An 18,694-nucleotide genomic window follows, 5' to 3' on the forward strand; every position below is an offset into this window, starting at 1 on the left:
TTCCCTCTCTCTGCAATTCTAGGAAGAAAGAAAGAAAGGAATCTAAACAGCAAACCTCTCATCCCTCGCCTCCGCACAAGCATCCACCATCCCATCCACAGCATCTCCCCTCTCCTTCTCCGAACAGCACCCAAGAGCCACCAACTCACTCAGCGCCTCACCCACCCAATTTTGACAATTCCACCCGAGCACATCATTCCGGACTTTCACCCTCGCGCATGCATCTCTGATACTTTCCTTAGAGATGGAGGGATCACTTACCTTCGAGACAAGGATATTCCTCTCGAGCTTGGCGCTCTGCGTGGGGTTCGCCCCGGTTACTTCGACGAACTCGAAGTTCCCGGGGTTTCCGGTGATGTGGAACATGCTTGGTTGGTTGTCCGGGTAGGTGACGAGGAGCATGGCGTGGCGGTATTTGATGAAGTCTATGGGGGAGCCGTGGAAGACGAGGAGGGAGAGGGTGATGGTGGGTGACATTGTTGGCGAGAGAAGGTGGTGGTGGTGGTGGTGGTGGTGAGGAGGGTGAAGGGGATAAGAGGAATGAGAGAGAGGGATGAGAGAGATGGGGGTGGATAGTAGGGAAGCTCTCTTTCATTCATTGCCGTGAAAGGGGCTGAGAGGTTATATAGAGATCTGGGATAGTATTGAGCTTCATGGTTTCGTTGTTTGGGATGTGCCGGGAGTATGGATTATCTCACTCAGAAGATTATATGAGTTGTAGAGATCTAGAAGGACCCACAGATATGCTTAAATTTGGAGGAGAGTAGTGTAGTATGAATATAAGGGGTATCTTTGGCATTCTCCTACCCTCATCTACGAGCACTGGGACACGTCAACCTGCTACTGCACCAAGAAATACAACACTAACCTTAATCAAGCTCTGTTGCTTTGTTACACACTACGGGTCGGGACGTCTCGTCGCTACCAGAGATTGATGGAGAGGAAGACGGTATTTTCCTTTTGTTTTGTAGGAAAGATAACTGGTGTTTCCGTGGTGGTGATGCAGGGACATCAGCGTCGTTGTACCACCTTTTCGAGGTACTCGTATGTGTATTCTCTTGTGCATAGTCTAGACTCGTTTTGGATCTCAAGGCGGATATGCGGTGTGTGTGTGTGTGTGTGTGTGTGTGTGTGTGCGCCCTGCATTCTGTGACAATAGGGGTGATAAACTAGGTGGAATATCCTCTCTGGCTTACCGTGCATAGGAGCCTCTTTCTCTGTGATTCTGAATTTGGGTAGTTCCGCATGGGGAGTATCCGATGATAGTGATCGATTGAGGTATGTAAATACATCAAGATTGGAGCATGGGCTCGGATCTTGTTGCTGGGAGAATATGCTAGCTGAATACCGCAGCGCTGTTGAAGATATCGCATGAGCGAGCGGCGGCGGAGAATGACAGACCATGGATTGCTATGAGATTTAGTAGCTTATGTGTTGAGCATGTTGTTGCTGTACCGGCGTTAGGTCGTTGTTTAAGCACTTGATCTGGCATATAACAAAGGAAAAATTCTTTGATTGAATCCCTAGACAAACAGGAGTAAAAGCAACACAACATGCAGGATTTCCTTCAACATCAAAGACAAAACCAGACCCGGAATCGAGTGGCCGATCTGATCAATTCCGGTAGACCCGACTAGTACAGAAGGTAATCAGGGAGGCGAAGGGGTGGTGGGCGTGAGATATGTACAGCGTGGGAATAATTGGGGGTGGCTACAAGCCAAGCTTTCTAGGTCGGAAAGACTTTCTTTCTAATATCATGTTTTTCTCGCATCTCTTTCAAGGGGAGTCACATGGACACCGTGTCCGGTGTCATCATTGGCAAATACAGATGCCGCTTAGCGGTAAGGAGCATCGGCTCTGATAGCAGCAGCAATCTCGGGCTCCCACTTGTCACCGTTGGCAAGGAGCTTCTCCTTGTTGTACAGCAGCTCTTCACGGGTCTCGGTGGCATATTCGGCGTTGGAAGCTACGCAACATTGTCAGTAGGAGTCACATGACTCACGCATTATTTCACGGGTTACTCACTCTCAACGATAGCGTCGACAGGGCAACTCTCCTGGCAGTAACCGCAGTAGATGCACTTGGTCATGTCGATATCATAACGCGTCGTGCGACGGCTTCCATCCTCACGCTCCTCAGCCTCGATGGTGATAGCCTGGGCCGGGCAGATGGCCTCACAGAGCTTGCAGGCAATGCAGCGCTCTTCACCGGTGGGGTAGCGACGCAGAGCGTGTTCGCCACGGAAACGGGGGGAGATGGGACCCTTCTCGAAGGGGTAGAAGATGGTGTAACTAGACGACCGGTGCATCAGCGAGCATGTCCATTGAGACACAACCACTCTCCGTAAGACGATGCAAAGTAATAGACCGGCTCTGATCGCCCACAGGGGGTTTCTGATGATGATGTGCACCGAGGCAGACCTAACGAAGCTGGATGAAATGGGGCGACTTACGGAGGTCTGAAGAACTGCTCCAGCACGACGTACATGCCGCGCAACAACTCAGCCATCAGGAAGTACTTTCCGGCCTTGTCGAGAGAGGACTCAGAGCCTTCGTCCCATTTCTTCGGAGGGGGCAGACGGAAGCCCGGTTGGGGGGGACCAGCTGGCGTAGCTGCCCGGTTCACCGAGGAAGAGAAGTTTGCGATGGAACCCAAGGGCGAAGAGCGGAGAGGGAAGGCTGTAGGACGAGAGTAGGCGACGAGCCTGGCGACGGACTTGGGGGCGGCCATCGCGGAAGTCGAGGAAGCGCGCGAAAGAGCGGGGATGACGAGGGGGGGAGGTCAATTGGCAGAGGGGGAGGAACAGCAGCAATTCGAACCAGAAGCGGTTGGAGGTGGAAGTCGACGAAGTTCTGCTTGGGTCGCCGGCCTGCTTAGGTCATGGCTTTCTGCCGCCCCGTGATTGGCCCGCCGCCAGGATTTTGCTTCCTCCGAGCCGCAACAGAATCCAAACCCGTTCATCATCCATCGCTTCATTTCCCCCAATCTTTCCCCATTCCATCACTACCTCCTCCTCCTCGTTCTCCCCCCACTCCACCTCTTTTCCTTTATTCAGGCCCTTTTTAGCCGTCCTTTTCAGTTTCACCTCCCTGTCACCATGTTCCGCTCCGCTGTCGTCCGCTCCCTCAGGGCCTCCGTCCCTCGTGCCGTCAAGACTCCGGCTCCCTTCCAGATCCGTAGCTCTCCTGTCGCTCGCCCGGCTCAATTCGCCCCTCGCTTTGCCTACCAGGGTGTCAGACTCTACTCCGCTCCTGCCGGTCTTAACAAGGACGAGGTTGAGGGTCGGATAGTCAACCTTCTGAAGAACTTTGACAAGGTGCGTCCGGAATCGCGCGTTTTTAACTTCTCCCTCCAAGCAAGGAATTGCAAGCTATCAAGATGAGAAAAAGTGCAGTAACTGACAGATATGGGATTATTCACAGGTCTCCGATGCTAGCAAGGTTAGTTTGGATACCCGATGACGGCCGAACTCATTGGCCCGGACTTTCCCGCGGGTAAAGAATCATAGCTTAACGGTCGCAATTCAACAGATCAACGGTGCCTCTCACTTCGCGAACGACCTCGGCCTGGACAGCTTGGATACCGTTGAGGTCGTCATGGCCATCGAGGAGGTATGGATATTGAATACGCCCAAGTTTATGGATGACGTTGTATACTGATAGGGATGTCTATAGGAATTCAGCATTGAGATCCCCGACAAGGAGGCTGACTCCATCCACAGCGGTAAGTCCTATTCTTTGGGACAAGACGTCCTTGTGGGGTAATGCGATGCCCGAGGATGTGTACTAACTTTCACTTCTGCTATAGTTGACAAGGCTGTTGAGTACATCCTTGGCCAGCCCGATGGTAAGTTTGATACACCTTACTCTGCAATTGGACCTATCTTGTGGGGATTCGGTACTGACTACTGTGGTAGCTCACTAAATACGAACGTAATGCGAGGAGTCGGAGTGGATTGGGGGAATTAGAATAGAAAGGAAAGGGAATGCTGGCGTGCATCTCGGTCACGCTACTCTGTATGCTGATACATGCCTGTGCTCTTTCGCTCTATTATATCGTGTATATCATCTTCAATGCAGTTTTGACTGATTTTGGCTGGTCTTTTCGTATGGATCATCCTCTTTTCTTTTTTTTCTTATCTTGCCGGAAATAATGGTAGTTAGGGGAGCAAGTTCTTAAGCTTGGAAAATTAATAACCAAGAGAACTAGCAGCGTTGATTTAAGCTTGGAATTGCACGCGGTGTTCAGGTCGGAACGAATCTGATATGCGGTTCCGTGGGATGACGTGGAGGCTACCGATTCGGGAGCAATCAACGAGGAATGAGTGCAGGACCCAGCCATTGTATTGCGCACGTAGAGGGAGCAGGGCTGGGAATTCCTGCTGTAATTGTAGGACCAATGCTGGTGTGACTGAAGCAGAGCGTAAAATAGAAGTAAAACAAGCAGGGGCCTGGATCAGAGTGGGCTGGTAGTTTAGAATTAGATAGTAAGTTAGCCATAAAGGAATGGGGTCCGTCACCGGAGGAGCAACAAACTGGAGACGCCCAGCCAAAGGAAGACCAAGCGCCAGATAGCCTTAGCGACCGCATCGACCGCATCAATCTTATATCTCCTCCATCCACTTTCTCCCCCGGGTTATCTCCCACCACCACTGTCTTTGTCTTGGATTCTCACCGGGTTGAATTGGGGTCTCTTGTCGCTGCTCGGCTCAGTTACCCACTCTCTGGCCGCCCGTCTCCTTCTTCCCCCATTGATTGTCGGCCTGCCTTTCCTCTTCGTCGTCGTCCACCCAAACCACACCCCCCTGACAATTTCCCGTCCAGCAAACTTTCGGCGTCACTTCTTCCATTCCAGCAACTCCAACCTCCGATCTTCCTACCCCATAAAATTTTACCCAGGCACCGGCCCAATAAGCAAACATCAGTCCATGTCGCAGACGATAACGGCATAGGCTCCAACACTCGCGTGCTTATCGACATATCCTTGTTCCCTTTATCCCTCCCTCCCCCCCACTCCCGATTCCCAGCCGCATTTAGATCCTCATGGCCTCAGCCGGGGGCTTGACTCGCCGAAGAGGTGGCGGTCGAGTCGCTGGCGCCGAAGACAATGACGACAGCAGAGTCTCTTCGCCTGTGTCAAGAAACGGTTCTTCGCTGGATAACCGCGTCCCCGAGACCTCATTCACCAGCTCCGAAAACGGTCACAAGATCGCCTTCGACCCCAGGGACATCAGTGAGACGGAGGAACGCAGCAAGCAGCCCAAATTGACGCTGATGGAAGAGGTACTTCTGCTGGGACTGAAGGATAAGCAGGTGAGCTCCTAGCCTTACTACGCGCATTTACAACCGGTGTTCAATCGCTGACAGGCGCGTGCTGGTGTCGCTGTAGGGTTATCTGTCTTTTTGGAATGAGAACATTTCCTACGCCCTCCGAGGATGTATCGTGATTGAGTTAGCGCTCCGTGGTCGGATCAGCATGCAGAAGGACTCCTCTCGACGACGTTTCCCTTTGGCCGATCGGGTGATTGAGGTGGTCGACGATACGCTAACTGGGGAGGTCTTGCTGGACGAGGCGCTGAAGATAATGAAGTCGAGTGAGAAGATGAGCGTGAACTCCTGGATAGATCTGTTGAGCGGTACGTTATGAAGGGACATCTCCGATGATATTCTTTATTGTTAATTCCACGATTGCTATTGACACATTCGCTGACTCGGCTTGTCTTCCGGGCAGGCGAAACTTGGAATCTGATGAAGATTGGCTACCAACTCAAGCAAGTGCGCGAACGCCTCGCCAAAGGCTTGGTAGACAAGGGTATCCTCCGTACCGAAAAGCGGAACTTTCTCCTCTTCGACATGGCTACGCATCCCGTCGCCGATGGAGGCGCCAAGGACGATCTCCACCGCCGCGTCCGCAACGTCTGCAGCAGCCGTACGGTGATCCTCCCGGCGAACGCATGGCTCCCCGAAGACGTCGAGTTCCGTTACCTCCGAACCATCACCATGGTATGCGCGGCCTATGCAGCCAACGTGCTGGAGAATGCCCTTGTCACCATGAGTCACGAGGCCCGGGAAAGGGCGTTCGCGCAGGTGGATGAGTTGCTTGCCGAATACTCTCAGTGGCCATTTGCCCGGAGAGCAGGAGGCTCGCAGGCCATTGGAGCCAACCTGGCACAGGCTATCAACGACGAGGTGAACAAATCTAAAGACCGAGAGCTTCAGATGGAGGTACGTTTCTCGTCATACATTCATTGACTACCTTGCGCTCAGTGCTAATCCTCTTGCAGATTGTGGCAGCATGTTTGAGCGTTTTCACTAGACTCGACTCCCTACTGTAAGGGTATTATCATTCTTCGTCATCTGCTATAGTCCCCAACCTAGTTTGTCTTTTTTTACTTTCCCATTATTTCCCCTTATGCTATTGGCCTTTGAATCAACAAAACAACTACCCCGGGGGAGCTCTACTTGGCTTCACCTTGAAGTAGTCACCGGTATTCCGGTTGGAACTGGCAGAGTGGCGTTTATATGAAATCCGTCTTGCATTGTTTTGCACGGGATGTTCGATTCGATCTCCATTGATCTGTCTCTTCGTTGTCTGCTTTTGTTTCCGCATCTTTCTTCTCCACCCATCGACTCGCCTCCCCTTTCAGAAGGGGCAAGGCGCCGCCATGCCAAATGTATTCCTCAAAACACACATCAACTGCCACAGGACATGTACGCATTTTTCCTTGGAAGTTGACACACGTTCAAATGCATGCAGCCGGGACAGACAAACAGCACCGGGGCGTCATCCAGAGCATTGAACCCGGTATGCCACGACAAAGACGCAACTGGTTTGTGTCCTCGTCAGACAATCAAAACTATCCAAAAGATAATAAAAAAAAAAGATAAGAGAGAGAATGAGAATGAGTGTACTACACAAGGAGAAAGAGAGAACCAATCAGGCCTTGCATGGGCCTCTGCTTTTTATTTACTATTCTATTTATGAATCTTTTATTTCCCTTAAAAATTTATTTTCTTCTACCATCTTCCTCCTTCCTTTTCCTTTCCCTTACTAAATCATTATACCAAAGGCTTCCCTCGTCTAATCACGTTATCACTCCCCTTTATTTCTCTTTCCTCTAACTACATACTATGTATGTAGCAGAGAACCCTCCTTTTCTCGTCTACTCATTTTCATTCCAAAATGTATCTACCATGTATACCGGGTGGCATGTGCTGTTTGATTCCGTGTTCCTTTCGATCAATTCATTTCCTTCATCTTCAGTCACTTCACACTAAACTCGTATTGTGACTGGGTGGTTTTGTTTTATCCTATGCTGCATTTGAACCGGGTTGGACTTTCATGTGCTTCTACTCCCCCCCTCTTTTTTTTTTACCTTTCTTCTTTTCTCCCCTTCTTATTTTCCGTCTATTGATTGACCTTCTAGCGCTTTACTCTTCCACCATGTCGTTAGTTACTTCAGGGGTGTGCTTCGTCTACCTGTAAGAATCAATAACAAGAAAAGAATTTTGGTATTAGCCCGTCTCACGCAGTCCAGGCTGAAGAGCTGATCTGTCATCGACATGCCCCGTTCTGAGTATCGTCTTATTTTGAATTTAGTAGTCTATACATTGAAGGTTCTAATCGCTAATGTAGCTGCCAGGTATGGTACATTCACTGAGCTGTCATGCTGCAATAAATCACAATGTTACAGTATGATAGAAATCAAAGACCTCATGCTAGTTAACCCGGATCACCATCATTCCTCCCCGTCGTCCTCCACCCGCTCCCGCCGCCCCTGCAGATAGCACGTCTGTGCCATCAACCAAATCCTTGATGCTCTCAACCCGCCCTCGGACCTCGTCTGCCTCTACTAGTTCCGAAATCCGGCTCAAGGCTTTACCGTTGGGGCTGACGAGGATGAAGCGACTAAGCACGCCATCCTTGCGTGGTTCATCATCACCGAGAGGATCCCGGGTTTCCGCCGGCGTCGAGTCTACCGCGGTCAACACAGCACCGTGTTCCTTGATAACCTTTGGAGAGTGTGCTTGCTCGAACATCTGCTGGCCAGCACAGTCCAGGACGACATCTACCGGATCCCAGCGGTTCTTACGGAAGATAGACCCGAGATCATAATCATGTGGTAGGGGAAGAGGCGCACAGATCGTCTCGTCCACGTTATATTGCTTCCGCAGGTAATCCTCCTGGTCTTCAGCGTCACAGGTTGCGCAAATCCAGGGCCGACAGTGTGGGAAGAGCTTATGCGATCGAAGCAATTGTAGTGCCTGAGTGGCAACCTCATTGTTGCGCGCATTGGTAATGAGAACCCTTAGCTGCTGGCGACCTTGCTTAACGTCGGTGGTGTCAAGCCCGGCGTACTTGAATAACGCCTCCCAGGCCGTCAAAGCTGGCATGGGGATGGTAGCTGCTTCGGCAGCGCTGACATTCTTGGGCTTGTATGCCAGCTCATCTTCTGATACGATGACATAGTCGGCAGCTGCGCCGTCGCGCGAGTGCTTGATCAGCCCAAAGACGGCGTCGTCAACCTTGAACTTGGGGCCATCTGGGTTCCAGTGGTCCTTTTCAGGAGTACTGATGACCGTGCCACAAAAGCTATGCAAAGGAATCTGCGGAATGGACTTGGATGGGTTCAAAATATTAGACAGCCGCAGCTCATCATGTGAAAAGGCTGCTGCCTGCACCTTAACGAGATAGTCGTTCCCGGAGGGGATGGGAGTTTGAAAGTCTGTGTCGAACTTTACGCGGGAATCCATCCTAGGTCCGTCCATATTTCTGTGGTCTGTGACGGCTGTTGATGCCGGACTGAAGTACAGCGCTCTCATGGTTGGTGGCACGAACGTCTGTTCGTCCATCGTGGTTGACTGAGGCTTTGCAGGCTTCATGATGATTTGCTCGGATTCACTGACACAGTGATAGTGTTGCAGTCTCTCAATCGAGTAACAATTGGAACTCAATTGATATGAATCGGTGCGACAATGATTGTCGCGAACTTTAGTTGTACTTGCGCCAAGTGCGATAAAAGTTTTCGGTGAATAAGCAGCCTTGACTTTGGTATATTCGGGGCTTCTTCCAATAGATCATGAAAATTTAGGTGGTCTGCAACCTTTGGGTGCAAGGGTACTAGCTTAGTAGTATAAATTTGGAGTGGGCTGCAGCCACCGTTCTCATGTTGACGTAACCCGAAGGAGAACGGCTTATCTCAGCACCGTCAATAGATCGACTGATCAGGCGATATTGAGCTCGTCACCAAGTCTTCCGGTGGTGGCGGAAGTTTCTGTTGATTGACCAGGCCTTGTTTTAGACATTGTGCCTGTCGACTGCTTTGACTTGAGTTCAGCCACCAGATGGTGTACTTCGGCTGGTTGTTCGAACACCCTCCACACATGCTCCGGGATACCCGCAAACGCAGTTTTGAATCTCTCTGGGGAGTTCTGCTCATCCAAATGAGGCACATCTGTAACCTTTCTGATCCAAATTGCTTGGATCCAATGCGGATGCCTCTTATAAAGTTCTGCGTAGGCTTCGGGATCTTGCTGGGTGGAGTCTCCGATACAGAGCACTTGGCGCTTGGGAAACCAACCATGAATTTTCTCCGCGCGGTCCACCTTGTACTCGTGTGTGTTGACGGTGAAGGACTTCACTAGCTCGCTTATATCCAGCCAGGATGTGTCTCGAAGGATCATTGTACCCGGACTGAAGTATGCACCAAGGAACCCGTGCAGAAATGGGTACAAATTATACGGGGAAGCTGAGATGTAGAACCATGTGGGTACAAGCTGGTTCTGGATATGGGCATAGAGCTGTGGCATTCCGGCAATGGGCTTAGGATCATCAACGAACGTGGTCCGGAGGATGCCGATGGACTCAGAAGTCTTGGTGTACTTGATTGTATCGTCGATGTCGGAGATGACAAGCCAACCTTCTGGACCAGCAAAGATGGTATCCATGAAAACCTGGTTTCCCCAACCTCTCAAGTAAGACCGGATCTTAGTGCCATCCGTGATGTGCTTGCTGTCGGCGCTGATGGTCTGGCTACTGATGCCACTGTCATCGGTGGGTCCGATCTGCTGCATCTGGATAGTGCTGTTCGGCAAAGGGGTTTCAAGTGTCATCAAGTGGGCGGATGCAGTATGAAATAGAAATGGCTGTAGTCGTTCTGTTATCCGATGGCGTGTCTCCTTGTCTGTTCCTATTTCTCCATCCAATCCGATGAGGTCTGCAATCATGGCGACGAGCTTGGTGATATCCCTCCGGCTATCCTTGCGAAAAGCGCAGGCCACGACTTCCGCACGCCATGATGCCTGCCTGGACGCTGTGGGCGTCGGTAGTTGGTAGGCCGTGTTATCAAACAGCCATACAGTATGCTGACGTACGTCTGCCGCCTGAATCGATGGGGGCTTTGATATGAAGGATGTGAACAGTTGGAGTATGCTTGACTCTCGCTTCCACGCATGTACTACCCGTACGACCCTATGGAGAGCGGTAGGGTCTTTGAGATTTGCATCAGAAGACATGGTTAGTGCGTGTCTGCTCGTGTGAGTTAAAGTCCGAAATGACTGATGAGACTAGTTGATTGGATTGATAGCGATTTAGGGGAAAGAACAGCGTTTTGCAGGTTAGTGAAGACTTTCAATTCATTTTATAGCCTCTTGAAATGTACAGTATCGGGCGCCACGAGGCAGGCAGCCTCCTGATCCTGCAGAACTGCATCATGTTGATCCCAAGCCGCAGGGCAGTGATATCTATAACGGGCTCAGGCAACCTAGCCTGAGTCATTCCCATTTGGAGGAGTCAGAAGAACAGGGCCATAAGGCTGTGGCCCTGCGGGGTATAGGATCGACAGAGATATGCAGGCGGAAAGATACATGCATGAGAGGGCTCGCCGCTTGGCACCCGCGTCAGCCTCGATTGACTTGTGACCTATGGGACATCGAGGCGCAGCGGCTGACCAGCCCTCCGGGCGTGGATATGGGACAGTCATCTGCAGGGAACGCAGGAACAGGGCGGACACATCCCTGAATGTAACAAATTTAGACCGTCGCTGTCCGCGTAACTTGCTGCAGTGAGGATACCGAGAGATCCCTTGGGTTCAATTCCGTAATGAGATTATGGCGATGAATCATTTGAGCGGCTGTGGGTTCCTGTTAGCATGAGTGTTGTGTTAGTTGCATGGTAGTTCGCCATCGGGATCCAGTCAGTCCGATCACGCGGCATTCTAAGTTGGTCATGGCAAAACTGTAATGGGAGCCTTGCTGTTTTATGTGACTGGGGCTTCTGACAGACGGGATGAGAAGGAGAAGGAGAAGACGAAGAGGAAGAGAGGAAGAGAGGAGGAAGAGGATGAAGACAACCAAAATACAGAAAGGAAAGAACGAACCACTCGATCGGTGGGGCTTCCTCATTAGGAAATCTGGCACTCCCACTCACTGTACTTCTCCACCAGCCTGTCACATGACAAGCCATCACAACAGAGATACTGCAAGCACATGTCCGGTGGCTGAGAGTACGGTCCGTCAATCTGCTCAATCGCACGCTTCCACAAGTTTCCTTGGACGTTGTATCAGGCCGTAATATTTGTGTTTGTGCTTGTCGTATGTCACGTGATTGTGTCCATTGAATTGCGTCTGCGGTGAAACATCTACTCCTACCACGCAATATTACGCGCCATTCAGCACTATTCACTCGTCGTGAACGGGCTATTCTATTACCATGCAATACGTGCTTGCATAGCTTGTCAATGAGAAATCTCTGTGCCGCAGTTGAGTAACGCATTGCTAGCTCACATCCAAAGCCCGGGCGGGCGGTCTTAAAAGATGACCGGCGTCACCATTGACCGGAGGACTGGCCAAGCCTACAGAGAGATAATCTTCCATCCTTCCAAGCACGCAGATGGACACTCCTGGGTTCATGAGTCCCCATTTCTGCCAAAGGGCTGGGAGGAGACCAGCCGCGCCGGGGCCCCCTCACTACAGCACTGCGCTATGAAACGCCTGCTGTCTGATCAGAGGAGTCTACGGCCTGAGATATTTGCTTATGTACCCTGGCATATTGCTAGTTACCTCTGGGATTGTCTTGGCAAGAGGTAGGATGATCTAGATCGTTAAATATGGATTTGGCCTAATTTTGCCGTAGCAAGAGACGAACTCTACACAGTTGGAAGCTCTTTGCCACAGCCTACCCCGAGCAATTCCGAGAAGTCAGCCCTTACCGCTCATATAGTGTCAGAAGTGTGGAGCTGGGCATGCCGGAATACTGGCAATTGGTGAGCAGTGATGCTTTGAGTTGGCGGGTGCTGTTGACGTTGGACCCTTCAATCGCCAGGATTCCTGACCTCGTGGAAATAGCCAGCATTCAGAACCTGGTAGCTTTGGAGATTTCATCGCCACCACAGGCCTGGAATAGCGGCGAGTCGTCTGGGGTCACGCTCAGCAATCGTGTCATCCGGTCGTGGAGCGAGTTGCAGCAGAGTTCTGGGGCATTTGCACATCTCCGAGTTTTGGTTTTGTATCGTCAACGCGACCTCTCAGAGCAGATCCTCCAGTACCTGCGACGTTTTCCATCGTTGGAGATTGTTTTAGCGCTGGACTGTGGGGATCTCACAAGGACGTCTAGGGATGATGTCCAGGTTGAAGGATGGCTGGTAGATCCCGAATCAAGACAAGGCGTGGCTCTCTACGAACAGTATCTATCGGTTACCCAAAAAGAGGCAAAAAGGTCGACAGGCCTGGACACTGCCCCCATCTTGAATTTCGAGATCAACCCTAGCCAAACCGTGCGCAAGGCGCCAATGAAGAAAGAGAAGCTATTCTGCTTCTACCGCGATGGCAGCAACGTTTATAAGCACGAGCGAGAATCAGGCCAGAAAAGGCCACGAGGCCATCCCCAGATGAAAAACAAAAGACCAGATAAATACCGCAAGATAGGTTGGGAAGGACTGCTGGAAGACTTGACTTGATTGTCGGAAGTGTCATGCCATCAAGTGGGGACGATATCCATAATTTATACTAGCTGGATGATGTCACTGCAGTCTCAGGGATGGTCGGTCATATCTCGGCCGGGAGTGCCACCACAGGTGTGGGTGTTGCAGAGTGTACCTGCATGGCTGTAGATCAGCAAGAAGAAGACAAGTCTGTTCAGTCTCGGGTAAAGAATGCTAGGGACGATGTAGTGTAAAGCAAAACCATTGGAGACTACTAGAGACTAGGAGATGTTCAGACTGGAGCTGGAATGACGCCGGGATGACAAGCGGGGACTGCTGATTGGCCGATTAAAGGGAGCCGCCGCATCCCCGCCTTTTTGGGAGGCTTCGAATGAGTGACTCTCCTTGCACCTTCGCCTCCCATCCAGCTTGCTTCTCCTTTCTTGCAGCCTGAACCGCCCACTTTTGATGCTGTTGTTTGTCTCGAATCGGGAGCATCACCTCCCCAGATCAGGTCTCACGTACTTTTGTACAGCTACTCCATTCCGGAGAACTTCTCCTTGCACGCCAACTGCGCCCCTCCCTCCTTACCTAAGCTCCTCCCCGACCTCCCATTTCCGTCCACCATGACGGACCGCCCGATGGAAACGGTTGCAGACAGCAATTCCAGTGGATCGAACGTTGCATCCCCTCGTTCTAGCACGGATTCCCGCACGCCATCCGCCAGCGTTCGGTCACTCCGCCTCTCCTCGCACGCTCCGAACCATCAGCACCGTCAGAGCATCAGCGACAGCCTCCGTGCGACACCGGGCTCACCGCGAGCACGCCGACAGCCCTCCCTGACACAGGCTGCCATCCAGAGTCTCATCGACAATCCTCCAGCTCCGAACAATGCCAACCCCGCGTTTGTCGGCCGAGACTGGCGGGAGATCTCCATCGGGGAGCTGGTCAGTCCAGACGACCTGAAGTTCGTCGAGGTAGACACCGGAATTGAAGAAGCGACAAATGTGGGCGCTGCTGCTAAATCCTGATAGACTTTCCGAGTCGCGGGCTGACTCTGCTAGATCTTGATTGACACCGGGGCTCCGGTGCTGCTGATCCGGGAATCGCCCCAGCACAAGTCGGCCGTGGGCACCTTTGACTACTCCGACCTGAACGCCTATCTCCTGCTGGCAGCGGGACTGACGCAGCCAGATGAGGAGCTCCTCGCATCGTACGAAGAGCTCGCTCGCAAAGCGAAAGAAGGCATTCCGATTCCGCTGCGAGATGTCAAGGATCTCGGCCGCAAGGAACCGCTGACGACACTGCCGGCATCGGCTAGTGTCATGACAGCTGTACAGACGTTCGGCGGCGGAGTGCATCGCGTGGTAGTGGTCAGCGAGAGGGATGACAATGAGGTAGTGGGCATTTTCAGTCAATTCCGGCTGGTCAAGTTCCTGTGGGAGAACGGCCGCAGCTTCCCCGTGATTGACCAGCTATATCCGCAGTCGCTGCATGATCTGCGAATCGGGTCGCGAGATGTGATTTCGATTAAGTGCGTGTCACACCTTGAAACTTTTCCCTAAAGTGATTTAGCTAATGGTATGTAGTGGCGATCGGCCGCTCGTTGATGCGCTGCAGATCATGAATGAAGAGGGCATTTCGTCCATTGCAGTGGTGGACAACCACTTCAACGTTGTCGGCAACATCTCTACAACGGACGTCAAGGTACGCAGCACTATAAGGCTGAAGGAACACCGCTGACCAGACAGCTTCTCACGCGCTCATCATCACTCCCGCTGCTTCGCAACACATGCACGCATTTCATTTCCGTGATTCTGTCGAATCGCGGCTTGGAAGAGGGCAAGGATTCGTTCCCAGTCTTCCACGTGAACCCAGGGTCGACACTAGCGCACACGGTCGCCAAGGTGGTCGCCACCCGATCCCATCGGTAAGCCTAGATCCAGCACATACAAAGTCACAACTACTAACAAACCGATAGCCTCTGGGTCACCGATCCGCTATCACCATCCTCATCAGGACCTCCTACACCCTCCCACTCATCCGTGCACATCCCACTGGTAACCAACTCCAGCCCACCCCCCTCACCCGCAGTCAACAACGGCACCGCGGCGTACCTCAGCGCACCGTCGATCCCGGCCTCGGCGCTACCCGGGGCACGGCTTTCGGGGCGGCTAGTCGGGGTAGTCAGTCTAACCGACATTCTGAACCTGCATGCACGGGCGAGCGGACTCAGTCCGGCGGACCCAGCCGAGAGCCGTAGCCGACGACGACGCAGCAGCAGTTCGAGCGTGGGGGTGCGGCGTAGCGGCGAGATCGGTCGGGAATTGTTTAGCGGGCGAATCGTATAGTCCTTCAACCCTTATCCCTTTTTTTTTTTTTTTTTCCCATTTTCCTATTTCCTTTTCTAGTATCTATTATCTTCCAATTCTGTACCTAGATCGACCCCAAAGTACATACCAATCCAATCCATAGGATCAATTTCCAAACGAATCCCTGATTCAAGACCATCTAGATCCTCCCAAATATAGCCTAAACCTGACATAGAATTGGGGGTGGGGGGAAGGGGAGGGGAAACAAATCTCGGCCTTCCAGCCGTTACAAGCTCCTTACATACAAGCGTGTAATATACATTGTATCCTGAATACATGAAGCAACTCCACCCAGGCTCCACTAGGCACTAGTAGGACTGCAGATTGACCACTGACACAGTGACAATACAACTTACTATAGTAACAAGCGAGCGAATGGGTGACTGTGCAGACTGGCAGTAAGTGGATACAATACGTCCATCTAGATACTTACCACTGTCTACAGTTTGAACTGAGAGGTAAGAAGAAGCGGCGGGGCCCGGCCATCCCCGAGACCCGCACCCCTTTGCTACTTGGGGATATTCTGGCTCTCTGGGCGCTGAGTACCCATGGGAATTGCGGACGGAGGCGACCCGTCCGTCAGTCAGTCGGTGGATGGGAGGACCAATGAAAGGGTGTTATACCTGGATTGGAAAGGGTATTTTGGTCTAGATTGGGACAGTTGGTTGGGTTAGATTGGAGGTTAGGGTGGACTTTATGGGGTGGGAATAGTAGTATATACGGTTGGGAGTGTGTGCGAGAGAGGGTTAGGGTAGACTTGAGGCCGTATGCTTGTTAATAGGCAGTGTTCTATTGCTATTCTCTACTATTAGTATTATGTAGGTGGTAGTTAGTACACTTCTATTATCTGCTATGTGTATGTACTTGGCACTTGGCAGGGACAGTCTCAGTATTCTCTTTCATTTCTTTTTCATCTACTACCTACATAGATAGCTAGTTAGTTACTCAATAATCCTGATGTAAGCAAACAACAAGCTAACTGCCCAGAACACGTTACACAAACCCATTCCATTCCCACTGAATCTCTGGAGCAGCAGCAGCAGCAGCAGCCATGATCAACCACCCCCAACTCCACACCAGCTCCAACCCTTTTCCCTCTCCTCCACCTCCAATAGACCCCCATCGGGCTATCACCTCCCGAAGCTCCCAGCTCCCCAAGTTCTAGACTTCAGTGTGAACTCCACCGTTACTGGTCGATCGGCCATGTAGCTAGCCCCAGCCCACATTTCGCACACAACAGTAGCAATTAGCAAGAGCCAAGCCCACACCTGAATCAGTTACTTATTTTAGTTTAGTTTAAATGAACAGCCTAGGTCTCCATAGACCCATTCCAATCCCTATTTCCAGGAAATCGGGTAGCTGGTTTTACTCCTTCCTTAACGTAGTAGGGAATGGGCAGTGGGTGGTTTTAGCCGAGACGGAAAATACTTCCATGTTGGGTGTGGGATTATGGGTGGGAATGTATTTACGAGAGTGGTCTTAGTAGTATTACTAGAAATGGATGATGGATGAATGGATTTAGTTCTAGATGGGAGGGAAGGGTCTCTTCCTGTGTGTGATGGCTATGTAGTAATTAGTAGGACAGATTTAGTGGGTTCTGCTAAGTTCTGTAGATCGATTTGTTGAGTGTTAGTGTGAAGGTAAAGACTAGATCTAATATATTAATACGAGATTGAACAACAAGTACTCTACGAAAGCATCTACTCCTTGAAGTCAAATAGAATAAGCCAAACTTACTTCCTCTCCTACTCTCCCTCTCCCTCTCACAAGACACAGACACACAGACACACAGAAGACAGAAGGACTCCCAAAAGAGCGCCAGGAAAAAGATCCAAGGAACGCAACCACCCGAACCTGAACCTACCCAGCATCGTCCACACTCTCCCAGAGTCCCATCTACCAGGAAACGACCCTTCCACTAAATAAGTTTTAAGTTACACCCGCGCCAACCCGAACTTCCCCCCAAACCCATAAATCTACCGACAGAGGTACAGTCAGTAATTTGTAAAAAGTACAAAAAGTTAAGTTCATCCCGAGTCGCCTCCCGGCTTTCCCTATCCAGGACTAGCTTGTTAAAAAGACCTAGAAACTAAAACTAGCCCCAACCTAGGTAGTCTAGCACAGACCAAGCAAAATCCACCACTAGAAAAACCCACAAATCAATATTCTCCATTTTTTTTTTCTTTTTCTAATTTTCATACTCGATTGAATCTGAATGACTTGCATTTGTCTGCAACTAATGCAGATCACCTTCCCGTTTCCACTTTAATATAATCCCGCACTAAGAACGTTAAACTAACTTAATCCTTTCATTGGGAATGGGCTTGGTTGGTTGGTTTGTTGGTTGGTGGTATTACTACGTGCTCGTGATCGAGGCTGGTCGGTCGATCAAGGCTATACCTATCTGATTCTGACTACGTACCTCTACTACTACTCTGTATAGGGAGAAATGAGGGGTAGTTAGTAGGAGGAAATGAGGGACCCACACAAGCTCTGTCTCTCTACTCTCTACTACTAAGTTTGAGCTCAAGGGTAGTTCAGGGATTGAATGGTATTGGCGGATTTCTCACACACCACTTGTGAAAGCTATCTGGTATAGAAGGGAAGGAACTCTATCAGCAGGTATTAATGTGAGTAGTGAGGTTCCCTCACTCTAGAGTACTACTAAAGAAGTGGCATACACCATATGTATAGAAGCCAGCCAGCTACTAATTACTCTCATCTCATTGTATCGATCCCACCTCTCATAACAACACTAAACTACAAAATAATAAAATACTCTAATAACGCAGATCCCCCGTCATCCACACATCCCCAGATATTCGAGTAACTTACTCTGTAGACAGAAATAAACTCCCACTAAAACGACACATCTCCCTCATCCCTTACCAAATCCCGCAGTTGTCTCCTGAGTTGTCAACATGTCGACACTCACCAAGATGAGACCCAAATAAGATAAAAATAAAATAGTTGGAAAACAATTAAAAAAAATAACCAACAGACGGGAGGCCCCAAACCTGGTTAAGCCAGCTAACTGGATGGCTAGTATCGGCTAAACCGGCGTCGTCCTCCTACTACTTACTTACCTACTAAGGAGGAACCAACCAAGGAGTAACCGAACCAGAATCTACTTACTTACTTACCAGGTTTACGTCCTCTCCTGATCAGTCCCTTATTAAATTATTATTAATAATTAATCATCGGAACAAAGCTCCCCATGTCACCAGCTAACTAGTAGCTACTCATGTTTCCACGTAGATTATCCTTCTCATAATGTCTCATATTTTTCTTATTCTTCCCGCACGGGATCAGATAAGAATCTACTTAACGGCTACTATGATCAATCTATGTCGTCGTATCCTTTCTTTTTTCTTTTTTTTTTTTTTTTTTTTTTTTTCCTTTG

At 50.5% G+C, this 18,694-nt stretch overlaps 8 protein-coding genes across 8 annotated transcripts; 4 read left to right on the forward strand and 4 right to left on the reverse strand.

The window, feature by feature from the left end:
* Positions 1–42: 42 nt before the first annotated feature.
* On the reverse strand, positions 43–477 carry ASPBRDRAFT_31575 (uncharacterized protein; the record flags this gene model as incomplete). The annotated part of the gene is made up of 1 exon (XM_067622913.1): positions 43–477. One exon carries the CDS (start codon positions 475–477, stop codon positions 43–45), a length of 435 nt encoding a protein of 144 aa, XP_067477941.1.
* Positions 478–1,352: 875 nt separating this feature from the next.
* ASPBRDRAFT_155819 (NuoI/complex I 23 kDa subunit family protein) lies at positions 1,353–2,730 on the reverse strand (the record flags this gene model as incomplete). The annotated part of the gene is made up of 3 exons (XM_067619393.1): positions 1,353–1,966; positions 2,026–2,291; positions 2,453–2,730. 3 exons carry the CDS (start codon positions 2,728–2,730, stop codon positions 1,836–1,838), a joined length of 675 nt encoding a protein of 224 aa, XP_067477942.1. The 3' UTR covers positions 1,353–1,835.
* Positions 2,731–3,097: 367 nt separating this feature from the next.
* Positions 3,098–3,968, forward strand: acpA (acyl carrier protein; the record flags this gene model as incomplete). Its single annotated transcript, XM_067627570.1, has 5 exons — positions 3,098–3,316; positions 3,423–3,440; positions 3,531–3,611; positions 3,675–3,723; positions 3,808–3,968. 5 exons carry the CDS (start codon positions 3,098–3,100, stop codon positions 3,966–3,968), a joined length of 528 nt encoding a protein of 175 aa, XP_067477943.1.
* Positions 3,969–4,692: 724 nt separating this feature from the next.
* On the forward strand, positions 4,693–6,542 carry ASPBRDRAFT_632147 (GOLPH3/VPS74 family protein). Its single transcript, XM_067628413.1, has 4 exons — positions 4,693–5,312; positions 5,389–5,635; positions 5,731–6,224; positions 6,284–6,542. Exons 1-4 carry the CDS (start codon positions 5,043–5,045, stop codon positions 6,332–6,334), a joined length of 1,062 nt encoding a protein of 353 aa, XP_067477944.1. The 5' UTR covers positions 4,693–5,042; the 3' UTR covers positions 6,335–6,542.
* An 888-nt stretch (positions 6,543–7,430) lies between these two features.
* ASPBRDRAFT_56468 (uncharacterized protein) lies at positions 7,431–10,514 on the reverse strand (the record flags this gene model as incomplete). Its single annotated transcript, XM_067627571.1, has 4 exons — positions 7,431–7,456; positions 7,799–8,876; positions 9,160–9,220; positions 9,328–10,514. The coding sequence occupies 4 exons, from the start codon at positions 10,512–10,514 to the stop codon at positions 7,431–7,433; spliced, it is 2,352 nt and encodes a 783-aa protein (XP_067477945.1).
* Positions 10,515–10,810: 296 nt separating this feature from the next.
* On the reverse strand, positions 10,811–12,006 carry ASPBRDRAFT_632207 (uncharacterized protein). The gene has a single exon (XM_067628414.1). The coding sequence runs from the start codon at positions 11,770–11,772 to the stop codon at positions 11,107–11,109; it is 666 nt and encodes a 221-aa protein (XP_067477946.1). The 5' UTR covers positions 11,773–12,006; the 3' UTR covers positions 10,811–11,106.
* Positions 11,453–13,250, forward strand: ASPBRDRAFT_44940 (uncharacterized protein). The gene is made up of 2 exons (XM_067625297.1): positions 11,453–12,082; positions 12,133–13,250. Exons 1-2 carry the CDS (start codon positions 11,814–11,816, stop codon positions 12,953–12,955), a joined length of 1,092 nt encoding a protein of 363 aa, XP_067477947.1. The 5' UTR covers positions 11,453–11,813; the 3' UTR covers positions 12,956–13,250.
* Positions 13,251–13,545: 295 nt separating this feature from the next.
* Positions 13,546–15,270, forward strand: ASPBRDRAFT_56470 (uncharacterized protein; the record flags this gene model as incomplete). The annotated part of the gene is made up of 5 exons (XM_067627572.1): positions 13,546–13,926; positions 13,984–14,453; positions 14,509–14,626; positions 14,671–14,849; positions 14,901–15,270. 5 exons carry the CDS (start codon positions 13,546–13,548, stop codon positions 15,268–15,270), a joined length of 1,518 nt encoding a protein of 505 aa, XP_067477948.1.
* Positions 15,271–18,694: the final 3,424 nt, after the last annotated feature.

The sequence above is a fragment of the Aspergillus brasiliensis genome (genome assembly GCF_001889945.1).
Source record: "Aspergillus brasiliensis CBS 101740 unplaced genomic scaffold ASPBRscaffold_8, whole genome shotgun sequence".
Lineage (NCBI taxonomy): Eukaryota > Fungi > Ascomycota > Eurotiomycetes > Eurotiales > Aspergillaceae > Aspergillus > Aspergillus brasiliensis.

Coding starts and splice junctions, on each gene's coding strand:
- ASPBRDRAFT_632147 (XM_067628413.1), top strand. CDS start 5,043: ATGGCCTCAGCCGGGGGCTTGACTCGCCGAAGAGGTGGCGGTCGAGTC. Junction 5,313..5,388: donor TGGGACTGAAGGATAAGCAG/GTGAGCTCCTAG, acceptor GTGTCGCTGTAG/GGTTATCTGTCTTTTTGGAA. Junction 6,225..6,283: donor ACCGAGAGCTTCAGATGGAG/GTACGTTTCTCG, acceptor ATCCTCTTGCAG/ATTGTGGCAGCATGTTTGAG.
- ASPBRDRAFT_632207 (XM_067628414.1), bottom strand. CDS start 11,772: ATGCGTTACTCAACTGCGGCACAGAGATTTCTCATTGACAAGCTATGC.
- ASPBRDRAFT_44940 (XM_067625297.1), top strand. CDS start 11,814: ATGACCGGCGTCACCATTGACCGGAGGACTGGCCAAGCCTACAGAGAG. Junction 12,083..12,132: donor TGGGATTGTCTTGGCAAGAG/GTAGGATGATCT, acceptor ATTTTGCCGTAG/CAAGAGACGAACTCTACACA.